At 44.9% G+C, this 16,353-nt stretch overlaps 1 protein-coding gene across 1 annotated transcript in view; it reads left to right on the top strand.

Annotated features, from left to right (window-relative positions):
* Positions 1–4,273: 4,273 nt before the first annotated feature.
* Positions 4,274–16,353, top strand: part of PKN3 (protein kinase N3) — a 28,012-nt gene continuing 15,932 nt past the window's right edge. The window contains exons 1-9 of the mRNA XM_050927126.1: positions 4,274–4,346; positions 10,057–10,339; positions 10,973–11,127; positions 12,495–12,624; positions 12,747–12,898; positions 14,007–14,205; positions 14,499–14,690; positions 14,956–15,065; positions 15,681–15,824. Coding sequence (XP_050783083.1) covers positions 4,323–4,346; positions 10,057–10,339; positions 10,973–11,127; positions 12,495–12,624; positions 12,747–12,898; positions 14,007–14,205; positions 14,499–14,690; positions 14,956–15,065; positions 15,681–15,824 — 1,389 coding nt within the window. The 5' untranslated portion in view covers positions 4,274–4,322. The remainder of the gene's footprint in view (positions 4,347–10,056; positions 10,340–10,972; positions 11,128–12,494; positions 12,625–12,746; positions 12,899–14,006; positions 14,206–14,498; positions 14,691–14,955; positions 15,066–15,680; positions 15,825–16,353) is intronic.

Genomic DNA, 16,353 nt, shown 5'->3' with positions numbered 1-16,353 from the left:
ACTGATAGAGTTTAGGGTCTTGGTCCTACACCTGCTGAAGTCAATAATAAAGCTTTGAGTTCTATGGGAACAGGATTAGGCCATAAATCTGTAAGGAAAGAGACATTCAAACTCACAGGGTAGTTTTCTGAACCAGAACTTCTGCTAGAAGGTGAGAGTGCTAATTTGGGAAGGGAAGGGTATAATGATATTTTAATGTAACGTGGACAGAAATGGCTAAGGGAATTTGAAGCAACAATTGCAATTGTGGTTCAAGCTGGTCGCTCAATGAGTGCTGACCTATGAGGTTAGCAGATTCTGTTCTACAATTTGAGCTGAAGATCACCTGCTAGATCTAGAACAAAGTATATTTTATATTCCACCCCCTATTTTACGTCGCTCAGACAACACCCCAGTAAAGCTGGAGTATATATAACCGAGGGATAGGTCAGATGTATGAAGTCCAGGATCATCGCCTACGGTTCCTGGAGTGCTTAAAGGAGGGGAGTGTGGATGGAAGCAAGATGTGCAGCCTACAAGAAAAATTGCAGATAAAGGTGGCAAATACACAGGGGCTCGGACCTGTATTATACCCAATCATGCAAACAACCCTCCACACCACAAACACGTTTAAAAAAAAAATACATCTTAAATTTTATGCTTCATATAATCAGTCAGTTATATGTGTCTAGCTAACAACTCATCCTTGGAGGGAGAAACACACACACAATAGAATTAAAAATTACACAATTTACAATTGTTCATTTCCCATCTAGACCTTTCAGCCTTAACTGCGGAAGGATCGTGGTAGAATCACCACAGAAGGTGATAAACTTTCCTGAGGCACCAATTTGTCCGTGATCAGAGATGCAAAAGTACCATCAGAGTCTTCGAACTCCACATTGGTGATGTGAAGTATCAGAGGGGTAGCCGTGTTAGTCTGTATCTGTAAAAAGTGACAGAGTCCTATAGCACCTTATAGACTAACAGACGTATTGGAGCATAAGCTTTCATGGGTGAATATCCACGCGTCTGACAAAGTGGGTATTCACCCACAAAAGCTTATGCTCCAATACATCTGTTAGTCTATAAGGTGCCATTGGTGATGTGGAGTCTCCAAGTCCTAGGCTGATACGCCCAACCTATTGGGGTGGAGAAAATCAAGTGAAGAGGAATGTGGTTAGGAACTCCAACAATAACAAAAGAAAAAACAAAAACAACTCACGGTAGAACAATTCCCCTCCCTTCAGTGAGATAAAGAAATGTGCTCCCAGTCAAGCCACCGAGAGTTTTGCTTCTGCTATTGGTGTACCATCCTGCCTCGACCCATCCACCCCGCTCCATTTCCTTCGCTAAATACCCTTCACTGACTCCAAATGATCCTCCTCCATGTTTCAAAACATCCTTGGAAGGAGTGAAATGGTGATTAGAAGAATCTGTGGTTCTCCCCAACCCAGCGCACAAGTGAAAGGAGTTGCAGGGCCTCTGCAACCGACATAATCATCCTTTCACCCTCCTCCCTAAACACAATCACGAGGGACAAACTAGGGACCCAGTTCCAAGACAGGATATTAATCCCCGCCCTTTCTCCAGGAAGGTCCCCTGAAGGGGAGTAGGCAACTTCAACTGGAGACCATATTTGCACAGATCTCAGGGACCCCAGCTCCCCTGTGCTCCATTTCCAACAGCAGCTTGGCCATTTCGAGGAGGCGTTTACCTAGGACAGCTGGCCAGCATCCAGGAGTATCCTGGGAACCAGAAGTCATTCTCTGCCAGACAACGCTTGTGCACTGCAGCCCTGACCAGAGTGATCACCAAGTACCTCTCCCCAGTGGGATCCTGGAAGAGTAGCACGGGCATTTTGCATTTCCCAACAGTGACCGTCATGTTCCTGACAGGGAGTGCTGTCTGAGGAGAAACTTCAGGTCCCAAACTCCAGCAACCTTGAATCTGCAGGACTCGCAGAGAAATAATTCCTCTTTCTCCGACTCCTCCTCCTGTCCTCAGGATCATGCTGGTGGGTTGTGCTTTGATGCTCATCCTGGGGCACTTGGTGGCTACAAACCTCCCTGAAGCAACCAAGGGAGAGGCAAAGAGGCAGAGGGCTGATAGCAAAGCCAATGCATGCATCCTCCTCCTCCAAGCTCATACATGCGCAAATCCTGAAAGTGAATAGCTAACAAGCCACCCTTCCTTAGGACTGATAGGCTATTCAGCTGATTGGTCCTTATTTAGTGGTCCAGTTCTCCAACATTATTAAACCTGCTTCTCGATTATTATTATTATTATTATTATTATTAAACACTGGCTGTTCCACCTGCGGAGAATCCAAGACCTGAAAGAAGAGAAGGGAAAGATCCTGTAAAGACAGAGGCATTGAGCACAGTGCTTTCCGCAAGCTGGAGGACCAGGAAAACAAACCTTATCCTCTCCCCAGACTGAGGCTGGATCTGAAAATCCAATTACTTGACTTTTTAACTTTCCAGTAATAGTTCCTTTAAATGGACACAGTTTAGTGTAGAATCATATAGTACAAAACAAACAACAAACAGTGTACCTCTGTTACTAATAAATCAACAGATTTATAAGGGTTAGCACAAATCTATAATTGTTTGCTTTTGTAATTTAATTCAGTTTGGAACAAAAACTAGACTTCGTTTATACTTCTTGTTCTGGTAGGTTTAATTTGCTAGTTCTCATACTGTAATATTCAGGCTGCAAATCCTGCAGGGGAATGCTTAAATAAAAATAAATAAATTTAATTTAATAAAAAATTAATGGAAAAATATGTTTATATCAGGTTTTGTAAACGCTTTAAAAATATGTAAAAGTGGGACTATTATTAACTGAAAATATCCTCTAATTGTGTAGCCCATATTCCAGCTGTTAAGTTGTGGAAAGTTGTGTATCACTTAAGACAGAAATAACCTGTTGAATGGAGTAACAAACAGCATTACATGTGGCTGGCAGCAGGAAGAGATCTTTAAGCACAAGGCTCTACCACTTGAACTGAAGGAGAATCTCCTTTAAATGTTTGTAACGTAGGGTCTAGGACTGCAGTAAATCAACTCCATTTCTATCCGTAAGAGCATTGTGACAAACACACATTGTCTATGTTACCGAAATATTGGGTCTGCCTATCTGAGAGCCAATTAACAGCCTGACAGGGATAAGGAAAAATGCTTTATTTTGCAGAAAAAGGAGAGCCTGTAGCTTGGTACAAAAGACTTTGTTTTACACAAATTTTACAAACCTTTTATACACATTTAGACAAAGACCCTTGCGTGTTAATACTTGATTGGTAAGCGTAAAATCTCATGTTCCCCTTATCTAAGTAGAACTAACTGGTTTGGAGCAGGATTAAATAGTAATACAATGCGCAAAATGTCTATATAATGCTATAATCAAAGGTTCTGCTGTCCGTAAAACAACTCAGTACCTGTCTCTTCAGCTTAATCGTAAATTACGCTATGGGCCTGGCAATCTGGGCTTGCCAGGCCCAAAGGGGGGATTGTAAAAGCTGGCTAACCCCCCTTAATAAATTACAAGCGGCCAGTAGGTGGGGGGGGGGAGTAAGTACTGCTCATGAACACAGTAGCTTGCATTTTTGCACTATCTCTTTTCCTCTGCCTCAAGGCAAAAAAAAAAAAATAGTGCAAAAATGCAAGCTACTGTGTTCATAAGCAGTACTTACTCCCCCCCCCCCCACTGGCCGCTTGTAATTTATTAAGGGGGGTTAGCCAGCTTTTACATCTAGTTTATTATGCTATTAACAACAACAGTCAATGTAATGTGTTAATATTTAGCAGGTACCTTAGAGCCTCTTCCCTATGTAATTATTGACTCCTTCCCTCTTGGATCTCTGAACCCTTAGCAGACACTGCTGGATTTACACATCCTGGCAGGTGTTGTTTGGATTCCTGGATCGAGAGAAAGTGGCACAGGGTTGCTGGATTCCCCAGAAAGTAGCATTAGATCTCTGGGTCAGTGTCAGGCGAGGTACATTGGCTCCAACGGGTGGGACCAGATCTCTGAATCCCTGGCGACGGGCACCCAATTGTTGGGTCCAGAGATCCCGGCGTCACAGCAAACGGTGCTGGTCCCCTTCTGGCGGGCAGGGGAAACCAGATCTCACCGGCTGGGGGCGCGGGATCCCTCAGTCTCAGGGGGCCGCCCTGCATTCCGGCAGGTGGCGCTGCAGGCCTCAGTGCCGCCAGGGGGCGCTGGCTCCAGGCTCCCCGACGGCGCTTCCCTGCCGAGGTTAAGGTTGAAGTTTGAAAAGTGCCGGTTGTGAGCGGCGGCGCTGGGGTAGGAAGATCGGGGGCTGCGTGAGAAGAGGAGTCATGGCGGCTGGGGAACCGCCGCAGGTGAGCGGGGGAGACTTGTCTGAGCGGAGATCCGCAGGGGGTGCAGGAGACGAGGCTGTTCCGGAGCCGAGAGTCCCGCGCTGGGGATCGGGATGAGTCTTTCTGGGGCGGAGGAGGAGAGCCCGCCGGGCGGGGGGAGAACCTGAGGGGATTTGGGGGGCGGGGAAGGAGGAGAGCCCGCCGGGCGGGGGGAGAACCTGAGGGGATTTGGGGGGCGGGGAAGGAGGAGAGCCCGCCGGGCGGGGGGAGAACCTGAGGGGATTTGGGGGGCGGGGAAGGAGGAGAGCCCGCCGGGCGGGGGGAGAACCTGAGGGGATTTGGGGGGCGGGGAAGGAGGAGAGCCCGCCGGGCGGGGGGGAGAGCCTGAGGGGATTGGGGGGGGAAGGGGGAGAGCCCGCCGGGCGCGGGGAGAACCTGAGGGGATTTGGGGGGCGGGGAAGGAGGAGAGCCTGAAGGGATTTGGGGGGCGGGGAGGAGGAGACTCCCGCGGGTGAGGGAGAGCCTGAGGGGATTTGGAGGGGGGGGAAGGGGAAGGGCCCGGTGGGCGGGGGGGGAGAGCCTGAGGGGAGTGAGGGGGGGACGACAGGGAGACTTCACATTAGGAGAGGGACAGTAGTTTGGAAGAAAGAGAAAAAATGGCCTCTGGAAAAATCAGCTAGTGTCTACCCCATCTCTTTCCCATTGTTGCCTCCAAATTCTTCCTTCTTGGGGGCTTTTCTCTGGTCCCCACTCCCCAGGATGACCTTCTCCCCCCCAGAACTCACCTTGCCTTCCACCCCTACATCCACTCAGGGGCTAGAGTGTTCTCCTGGCTTGCTTGAGAAACTGGACTCCTTAGGAGTCCCCAGTTCCCTTACCCTGAGGCCCTCATCCTGATCTATTGCATACAGCCCTCTTTCTGCTCATCCCAGTATATGTGGGGGCAGATTCCTCTCATCAGAGTAGACCCTGTGATTCTCGGAACAGGTACGGTTGGCTCTGAATAACGGAGTTATCCTGCACTGATGATGATTACTGGGGTAGTGTCTAAAAGCCCAGTTGGAGATCAGGGTTTCTTTGTGCTAGACACCGTGCATGTACACAATGAAAAAATGTTCTCTGCCCCCAAAAGAACGTCACAAATATGGTCTAAGTTTGCTAGAAGGTGACTAAGGGAGGAACGCAAGTGTGTGAATTTTAAGGATATGGTTTAGTTATTTAGGATGGCAAAAGGGTTTATTATAACCAGGAGAAGTGGGCTGAGATGGAGAAAGGGAAAATGTAAGGTGAATAACAGGAAATGTTTTCTGGCAGTGGAATGTATTAGTTTGTGGAATGCTCTCCTATGCGAAGTGGTGTGTGTGCCCCATAACTTGGGACATTTTATAAATCAATCTGTAAATATCTAATCTTGGAGCATAATATATTACAATCTCATTCTGTGGGCAAGTTAGTGACAGAAAGGTCAGAGAGATTTAATTTGATTTTTAAAAATCACCAGAATCATCATGTCACCCACTCACTGTCCCCCATGGCTCCAGGTCTTCAGGTTGGTGGAAATGTTTATATGTTGTTGGAAATGGGTTGTTGGAAATGGGTTGAACTGAGTATCATTCAAATGCCCTTTCTTCCACAAACACAATGGTGTCAAATATGACAAACCTAGAACAATTTATGTAGATATTTCTGAAACAGTCCCTGGGACAAGGGAGTACCTGATGTAATAAATAGGTCTTTCCTTCTCTCTGATTTTGTTATTTTTGTGAGGGGAGGGATAATGTCTGCATAATTCAGAGCAGCAAAGGGGACCAGATCCAAAAGTACTAGAAGTTGATTTATCACAAACTGGGTGCTGTACTTTTCACTTTTTAAAATAAATTTAGTGTAGGTGAAAGCTGCCAGACTCAGGCTTGGTCTAAACACAGAGTTGCACCAGTTTAACTAAAGGCATGGTTTTAAATTCCTTTAGTTAAAAAGGTGCATCTTTGTGTGAAGACTTTCTGTATCAGTTTAAACCTTCCGTTGGTTTAGCTTGCATCTAGTGAATGCTGAATTGATATGAGTGTCTATGCAGGGGTTTGCGCTGATGTAGCTGAATTGATATTTAAAGTGATTTCAGTTAAACCAGTGCAATGTCTCTGTAGAAAAACCCTCTGGCCCCAGCTCTGCGGTGAGTCCTGTGCTGTTGGACCTCATTGCAGGTTCAGGGTTTAACAGCCTAGGAGACTAACCTTCGCTGGGATCCACAGAACAGCTGCAGCATGGGCAGTGTCAGCTTCTTGACACCCCACCCAGCAGTCCTAAATGAGCTTTGCAAAATGATCATAAAAATGTATCAGCCCCAAATTCAAATTTTACTGTCCTACCCTTTTCTGTGTTGACTGAATAGTATTCTACGTCCCCTAGTGCAGTGGTTCTCTACCTTTTTCTTCCTGGGGCCCCCAACATGCTATAAAAATTCCTTGCCCTCCCTCCCTCCCCGCCCTGTGCCACAACTGTTTTTCTGCATATCCAGTAGCTTAAAAGCCAGGATCAGCATTAGGGGATAGCAAGCAGGGCAACTGCCTGTTGCTCAGGCTGTGGCTTCAGCCCAGCATGGCGGGGCTTGAGCTTTGGCTTTCTGCCCTTGTTTATTTTGTCAGACTCCCTGAAACCTGCTCGTTGCCCTGCAGAGGGCCCCATGCTTCTGGTTGAGAACCACTGCCCTAGTGCAATCATGGTTAACACTGAGATCTTCTGGCCCACAGGGGGTAGAAAGAGCCTGTCAAAATCACACTGCCCTAGGGTGTATGTGTTCTAAATATATTTAGAAAATGGACAAGGCAGATGGTTGACTTTCAGCTATGTGTTTGGCAGAGTGTAGAGTGGAGGAAACTTGCCCTGACACTACCCACATTGTATCCATTCTGTGGATAAATGAAGGATGTCAGTTTCCAGCTCACTCCAGTCCAGTATCTTTTGCCAGCACTAAGCTCACACTGAGCAGCTATACTATAAGTTTGTCAGTACAAATGTGCGAGTAGGATCAGATAGGTGTGTTGCATATACCTGTCCATATGGTTTGAGAAATAGGCACACTTTTTCCTAATATTTGTTTAAAGTGTAATTTAAAAAAATCAAACTCCTTTTAGTAACTTACTACACACTGGACAAAAGACTTTCTGATTTCCTGACCTAGAATTGGAACAGTTTGACTGAGTGACTCAAGGGCTCCATGATTCAAGTTCCTCTTGATGAAACCTTTTATTTTATTTTTTTCAGGAATTTGGCTAGATTCCTGGCCTTACTAATTGGGCGAGAACTTCCTGGAGTCAGCATGTAAAACCTAAGCCACTTTGTTTCCTTACCAGTCCTAAAGTCTCCTTTTTTGGTTGTCGAGTCTGTAGTGGACCTGACATTGACTTAAGACACTAGTAAAAATATAATTTGTTCTCTCTCTCTCTCTCTCTCTCTCTCTCTCTCTCTCTCTCTCTCTCTCTCTCTCGTTTTGCTATTAAACTGAAATGTAAGCAACACCTGATTAGTGAAGAAATATGGAGAGCCTGCTTATAAGACAAGCTGTGTGATGTGCAACCAGGGCCGGCGCTAGCATTTAGGCGACTTAGGGTATGGCTACCCTTGAAATTTCAAAGCGCTGCCGCAGCAGCGCTTTGAAGTGTGAGTGTGGTCGGAGCACCAGCGCTGGGAGAGAGCTCTCCCAGCGCTGCACGTAAACCACATCCCTTATGGGTGTAGCTTGCAGCACTGGGAGCCGCGCTTCCAGCGCTGTGGCACTGATTACACTGACGCTTTACAGTGCTGTATCTTGCAGCGCTCAGGGGTGTGTTTTTTCACACCCCTGAGCGCGAAAGTTGCAGCGCTGTAAAGTGCCAGTGTAGCCAAGGCCTTAGGCAGTCGCCTAGGGCGCCAGCATTATTTGGGGGGCGGCATTTTGCCGGGGGGGCAGCAGGAGGCTCCGGTTGACCTGCCGCAGGCACGCCTGCGGAGGGTCCGCTTGTCCGCGGCTCCGGTGGAGCTGCCGCAGTCATGCCTGCGGACGGTCGGCTGCTCGTGCAGCTCCGGTGGACCACCCACAGGCATGCCTGCGGCAGCTCCACTGGAGCCACGGACCAACGGACCCTCCGCAGGAATGACTGCTGCAGCTCCACCGGAGCCATGGGATCAGCGTGGGGGGCGGCAAAATGGCCGTGCGCCTAGGGTGTGAGAAACCCTAGCACCGGTCCTGTGTGCAACACAATAACAGCATTACAGTGACTCAAGAATTATTTTTTTCTGAGCTGTTGGCACGTACTTTGGGTGCTTTGTAAAGTCTTAACCACCTGTGATGTGCACCAGTGACCTGATAATGCAAATCCTGATATAGTTTGTTACTACGGTATATGTATGGTCTAATATTAAAGAATATGACAGGGAAACAGGACTCCTAGGTTCTGTTCCTGCTCTGACAGCAACTCTGTGAGACTGGGGAATTTACTGAGTGTGGCAGGAACTTTATTTTGCTGTTCTTCATTTTGTATATTTTGTATATATAAAGTGAGGATCATAGTAAGTAATCAATCAGTCTTGGGCTACATACATATGTATATATATACACACACGCACACATATATATGTGTGTGTGTATGTGTGTATATATATATGTATGTAGCCTAAGACTGATTATGTATATGTATATATACATATGTGTGTGTGTACATATATACATATGTGTGTGTGTACATATATATATATATATATGTTTTTCTTTAATTGCTATGGAGCCCTTTAAAAACCCTGCTTTTCTAGAGCCTCCTGCGTGGATCTGGTTACTATGTCATCAGCAGTGGGTGAAGCCAGGAGCAGGTCTCTGGATATCAAGTTCTGGCTGCCCCTGCCTGGGTAGAAAGCCTATTCATGAGGGTACATGAGGAAAGTCTGTGCTATCTAAGCTGTATCTGTTTTAGGGCTGTAAACAGAGCCTGTCAGTCCAGAGCTATCACCAGTACACCTTTCACCAAAACAAATCTGTTTAAAATTGACTTAAAAAGCAAAGCTAAGAACAGACTTTAGTGTTGCCAGATCAATTTAAATGTGAGCAAAATTTTAAAGAAGCCATACTGCTTGCAAATCCCAGCTAGGATGGGGCTTGGGACTACAGACTGTTTGCCTTTTCTGGTATAGCTTGTACAGCTGACTTTTTGATTCATTAATTTACAAACAGTGGTATGGATTAATTTATTTGTCTTCCTCAATGATGAAGACTTGGTCATGCATTCACTGAAAGTTAGTGTTCGGCTGTTATACCTCCAAAAGTTCCAGTTGGCATGTAGCTTTGGGCAACTGGCAGCTCAAGCCATATTAAAATAAAGATCTGCACCTGTTATATAGTGCCAATGTAACTCAGCATTGTGATCACGATGAGGACAAATTACAGCTTCCCTTTGGTACTTATTCAAGACACACAAATATAAATAGACATTAAATAACAGGAAGGCAACCTTTGTGAGGACTCATCTCATTTGTGCATTAATTCGAAGTTGGGGTATATTAAGTTCAAAGATGGGCCCCAAATTGCAAAGTTAAAATTTAGATCTGATTTTCCTCAAAATTTGTTGGTGATTGGAATCAAGGTTTTGTTCTGAGACCATCTGTAGTTGAGATGAAGTGGCAGAACGCTATTGATGTGTTACACACTCACTGTTTTGCTATCACATAATATCTCCAACTCTTTCCCCTTTGGTACTGGTTTTAGGGCATCTACCTCCTGCAAATGAACAATGGAGTGAACCTTATGGATCCAGGGTTCCAGCAGAAATTGGAGGATGAGAAGGAAGTAATTCGTCGAGCTATCCAGAAGGAACTGAAGATCAAAGAGGGGGCAGAAAATCTGCGCAAGGTGACAACAGACAAAAAGAATCTGGTGCATGTAGAGCATGTGCTGAAATCTTCCAATCGGAAACTGGAGCAGCTGCACTGGGATCTCCAGGAGCTTAATGCCCGGATTGTAGTAACCAACAAAAGGGAGAGCAAAACAGGTAGGTCTTGGGACATAATTGTTGGGCATGATAGCTTCAGCAGTAAGCCTCATTATAGCCAATGTTTTAATTTTTTTTTATCTATTGAGGGGGCTAGTATGATGGGAAGGAAAAATCTCATCTATCTAGGAGAGGAATCTCAACTGGTTCCTGCTTATGTCCAGGTGAGATGAACAGTGTAGAAGCATTGAAGTTTGGAAAGTTGTGATTGACACTAATTGAGATGGAAGGAGGTGATAACATAAATCAGAAAAGGCAAAAGACTGATTGCATATGTTGGACATAGGATTGCCTCCTGAGATTCATCTAGGCAGACTTACAGAGCTTGGGAGAGAAAATAGGGGCTTTGGGGTAGAATCCAACATGCAAGTTCCTGACAGAGGGATGAATGTGAGATTGGAGGTTGTTGGTATTCTCAGGGCCTGATCCTAAGAAGCCAGCAGTTCTCATATTGGGTCAGTAGTAGGCTAGGGTACACAACAGCTAGGAGAATTTGTCCTTCAGTTGAGGCCATATATTGTACGTGTCTTTTAAGATGAAAACCTCATTTATACTCTCCTCCTCATCCCATCTATTACCCTATGAGGGAACAATGAGAAGGAGGGTTATGGAATTCACTATGTTGTTGCACAGATGGTTCCATGTCCCCGGACCCTTGTCTCTGGGAAAGGAACCCAAACCCAGTGGCAAGGAGGATAGAGGCTCTGAAAAAGCAGCTGCACATTGAGATGAAAGTGAAACAGGGAGCGGAGAACATGATCCAGATGTATTCAAATGCAACGTCAAAGGTAAGCATTGCTGAGTAGAAATAAGCAGGGAGCATACCACCTTGGAACAAGATTTCTGTTAAAAGTGCAAACATGCACAAATCTTTATTCCAGATCTCAGTGTGACAGGGAGACACTTTAAGTCAGAGTTGTTCTAGGTTGCATGGCTGAGCCCATCTGTGTGTTCATGAGCTGATGCACAGCCCTGTGACAGCACGGTGTACTGTCCCATGGGGGAACAGTGTTATGAATGCTGGTTGTGTTGGTCTCATTGTCACAGGATGTCATCGAGGCAATAATTTAGTACAATTCAAATCAGTCTGCCTACTGTGGGGTCTCTTGTACCTCCCATTGAAGCATCTGTTGCTGATCATTGTTACAGAGAGGACTCTGGACTAGATAGACCAGGGGTCTGATCCAGTATGATAATTTATGTTCCTAAACTTCAGATACTGATTATGCTTCTGTTCTCTGATATTAGTTACTAATATTAGACATTAGAATGGCAACCAGCATCTAACAGTGGTGGTAGTGCCACTAGTTTAGAAACAGATTTAAAAAAAATCTCAGAAGTGGTAAATCTTGTCAGTCACAGACATGGAGTGCTGCCTCCAGAAAAGTCAGTCCAGGCTTTGGGAGGTGCAGTATAGGGAGAGGAGCCAAAATACCTGACCAAAAGTAAGAAAATAAAATGCTTTGGAATATGACCCTTAATGTGTGACACTATCCCACATCATCAAGTTTCTGATACGATGTACCAAGTTTGTGCAATACTGTTTATTTCAAAAGAGACCAAAAGAGATGGAGCAAAGTAAATGGTATCTTGGTGTATGAGTTATTTAAGAAAGAGCTTTTTGGGAATTTACTGCTTTCTTATTCATCATGCTTGTTGTGTTTGGCATAATCATATTTAATATTCTGGAGGAGAATAAAAAATAGTTTAATTAAGAAGCTTCATTTAACTATGTGAGCAAGATAAAGAACTTAGACATTTTTGTTTATTCCACACCTCCACTCATACAACTCTGCCAGCACAATTGACTAGTGAAGTGCAATATCGAATCACTGCAACATCAGAATAAACTCTTAGTTGACTGTACCCACAGGGCAGGACACTGTTACCTAGCAAACTCGTCACATCTTTCATAGGTGTCACAGCATATCACAGCTCCCTCATCTGTATTCTACCATGGTTGGAAATCATCATCCCTGTTGCTTATGCATCTTTTTGCACAACTGGGCATTGTGTGAAATTTTATGACTTTCTGGGACCCCTTTTAAGGCCTTGTATGTTGTGGTGCCCCATCTTTATCCTAGTCTAACACATCATTAAAATCCAGTTCTCTCCTGTATGGACGTCCCTAGCCATCTGTAATCTGTCTTGCCAGGACCGGAAGCTGCTGGCAGCAGCTCAGCAAATGCTCCAGGACAGCAAGACGAAGATTGAGCTGATTCGGATGCAGATTGTGAAAGTATCTCAGTCGGCAGGTGGAATAGAGGATGCAGTGGATCCAGCAGGTAAGATGCTTTGGATATCTGACATCTCTTGGAGAAGATGTTGCTGAATTATGAAGCCCCAATGCCTGAGATGCTAGGCCACTTGCTTGTCTGATTGTTATATTTATCTCCAACCTTACCAGTGAAGGTGGGGGCCACCATCAGTCTCCTGGAGCTACGCATCGAGGAACTGCGACATCACCTATGCATTGAAGCTGCCGTGGCTGAGGGGGCAAAAAATGTGGTGAAGATCCTGGGAGACAGGCGGGTGCAGGATCGCAAAGTGTTGGCTGAAGTAAGCACCATTGCAGTATTGCTACTTGAAGCATTGTGGTGACTTTCTGTATGCTGGATAGTAACCTTTTTGTCAGAGGAAAAACAGTATTACAGCTGTTGCCCATTAATGCCCTAGCCTTGTTCTCAGCAATGACATGGTGGCTCCCTACTGCCAAGTCCCTTAACACTGGTCTAAGTCCCCCAGCACTGCCATAATACTGCAGTCCCTGCTCATAGTGATGTTGCGGCAGCTGCTACTCCCAGCAACTGTAACGGTAGAAGGCGATAATTCCCTTGTATAACTGCTGTTACTGGCTGTTTGAGAGATCGTATGGTTGTCATTGCCATCTGATTCATTGCCTGTAATATGCAATGACTGTTTGTTTTTTAAAAAGCCACATATAAGGCTCACCCATCATATGCTGTTCTTGTGAGAGACATTACATTTCCAGAACTTGCCAACTGACTTACATCATAAAGCTAGGACAGAAAAAAATGAAATTATAGTAAATTAAACAACAATCTTTCATTTTTCTAATGGTCAGAACAGGAAAATATGAATAAAAAAATTCACTCATTTGCTATGTAACTTTGGGCAAGTCACTTATCCTATTTGTGCCTCCGCTTACTCATCTGTACAATGAGGATAATACTTACCCCACAGGGCTTTTGTGAGCCATAGTTCATGTTTGTAAAGAGCTTTGAAGGCCTCAGATGAAAGGCTCTATATAAGTGTAAAGTGTTAGTTATAGTAATTATTCAACTTGGGCATTCATTATACCAGTCATTTTTAATTGGAAATCTATAGGAGTCCAAATTGGTGGCTGCTTGTAGTGCACTGGCATGTAAGAAACCAGTTTTGGATTTTTGATCCTAGTCTGTTCTTCAAGTCGGAAACACCGTGGAGAGTGCTTATTCAGGGCAAAATCCTCCTGACCCTGAGCAGCAGTGACTTGAGATGAATGAGTGGTGCTAATAGTCCCTTCTTGTCCTTCATGAGCAGGATGGTGCCTGACCTTTGAGGATAGGAAGTTGGGTCACTTGTGAAGTGTTAGTAGTACCAAGATCATGGCAGTGGCTATTCATTCAAAGCCTGTACTAGCTTTTTCTCTGCTCCTTGTTACCAGGCTCAGGGTCGTTTGCAAGAATCATCTCAGAAGATTGATCTGCTGCGCTTGTCCCTGGAGCAGCAGCTTAACGAGCTTTCTTCTGATCACCCAAAGCGGGCACTCATCAAGCAGGAGCTAGTGAATGCTTCCTCTCTGGGAGCTCAGCATGTCAGCATCCAGCCCTTCACTTCACTGATCAAACCCACAGCTCTTACAGGTACCTGAGGCTGCGGGGCATGGGGAATATTTCTTCCCTATATACCCATGTCATGACTGGTGTTTTCTGAGGTGGACACTTGTTTCATTAGGAACTGGATCAAGTCCTCAATTTGTTTCATGTAGGCCACCAAAAAGCTGTCAGGTTGTAATGACTTTAATACCTACTGAAGGCTGGTTTAAAAGTGTAAGATACCTAGACAGCATAAATCTAAAGTTTCTGACTTCCTATGTGGACTGACTAGAATAATTTCCCTTTTCTTGAGAATAACACTCTTCGGTGAAATTCCTCAGGTTCATTAGAAGTGAGACTGATGGGGTGTCAAGATCTGTTGGAAAAAGTTCCAGGACGTTCCCGAGTGTTTGGTTCATCTCCCAATCATGGGAGCCCAAGTGACATGAAATCCCTGACCAGAGCACGAGCTGGGATGAGTATTCATGGCCGCAGTACTGCAGCAAAGCACTTGCGGAATGAGGAGCTGTGTAGTGAGTATGATATTCCCTGTTGCATCAGTGATGGTGTCTTCTAATGTGCCTGCCACCTTTCATTCTGGTGTGAGTGCAGTGAGAGGAAACCTGGAAACTTGGTTCCTGAAACAGGGGAAGAGGCTGAATCATTTGGTCTCCTGCCCCCCTTAGTGATCTCCTGTGCTGGAAATCTCATTAGATTGTGTGGCTACCTCCAGCAAGAAGTATATTCCAATTTATGACAATATAAAAGATTGTAATCTACACTTTCTCCCTTGTCCAGATGAGGTGCTCGCTGTGCTCAAAGTGGACAATAAAGTGGTTGGTCAGACAAACTGGGGCCCAGTTAATAACCAGGCTTGGGACCAAAGCTTTGTCATTGAGCTGGATCGGGTAAGACTTTATTTCTGTAGGATGATAGGAATTCCAGGATCTCTTCAGTCTTGTCCTCAGAACCCCTGTGTTGTGTCCCTTTTTTGATCTTTAACTTTATTTGAATTATTTCTGTGGATTTGGTGATATACTTGTCATTCCATTTTTGATCCATCTCTTTACTGGGACTGATAATGTAGCCTTCTCCCCATTCTTAAATCTACTGTAAGTACAGGTTACCTCTGGTATAGCTTCCATCTGAGCATTTGATGTCCCTCTTCTGTCTCCATTTGAGCGGCCCTACGCCATCTTTTGCCTGCAGTACAGCTCACTTCAGGATATTTAGGATGAGGTTCAGTCTTATGTAGGAGCATAATCATGAAATGAGCAATCTTTTTAAAGAAAGTTGTAGCTTCTGAAGGTCTGAAAAGACCAAAGAGGTGGGAAGCAGTAGGAATGAGGAACTATCACCTCTTCCTTGGAGCAGGTCTCTTATACACTGCATTGTTTAGCTGCATGGAATTTCTACAGGGCAGGAAAAGGTGGAGTTCAGAGTGTGTAGGTTATGGGAATGTGTGGGGTGTGCCAGGTCATTGGCCTTGTCCATTACCAAGCTCTCTGCTTCTCTTCTTTCAGTCCCGGGAGCTGGAGATCGCAGTTTATTGGCATGACTGGAGAGAGCTGTGTGCAGTGAAGTTCTTGCGCTTGGATGACTTTCTCGATAATGAACGCCATGGGATGTGCCTCTCTCTTGAACCCCAAGGGATGCTTTTTGCAGAGGTAAAGGCACTAAATTTTACCTTTTTCATCCATAAGAGTCACTGCTCCAGAGGTTTTCACTGAAGTGATAGGTAATTCTGTTTGGGTTTGACTCCCCTTGCGTTGAGAAGGTTGCAGACAAATGGGTAAACTGAGACATGGAAAGGTGAAGTAACTTACCCAAAGTCACACAGGAGTCAGTGGGGGAGCTGGGACTAGAACCCAGGAGTCTTGACTCCCATTTCTCTATTCTAACCACTAAATACACTCCCACCCTCACTCAATGTGTTGTCTTTATACCTCAAAAGCAATCTGCTTGTCCTCTAGTGGGGAGAGGAGGAGGAATGGTTACCACTTGTAATTCAAATAGTTTCCATTTGCCCTGTTTAGAGTGTGGTGTCTACCCTGGAAATAGGTGCTTGTCTGAGAATGAAAGGAGTGAACAGGGAGGATATATTATACACACATTTATTTAAACAATTATATAGCTTAACTTTCATTTATTCAGATTCTTAATTTTTATTTTTTGTATTGTTTTAGGGAATGGTGA

This window comes from Gopherus flavomarginatus, chromosome 17 (genome assembly GCF_025201925.1).
Source record: "Gopherus flavomarginatus isolate rGopFla2 chromosome 17, rGopFla2.mat.asm, whole genome shotgun sequence".
Classification (NCBI taxonomy): domain Eukaryota; kingdom Metazoa; phylum Chordata; order Testudines; family Testudinidae; genus Gopherus; species Gopherus flavomarginatus.
Note: the sequence above shows the minus strand (reverse complement) of the source record. Positions and strands in the feature narration are given on the sequence as shown.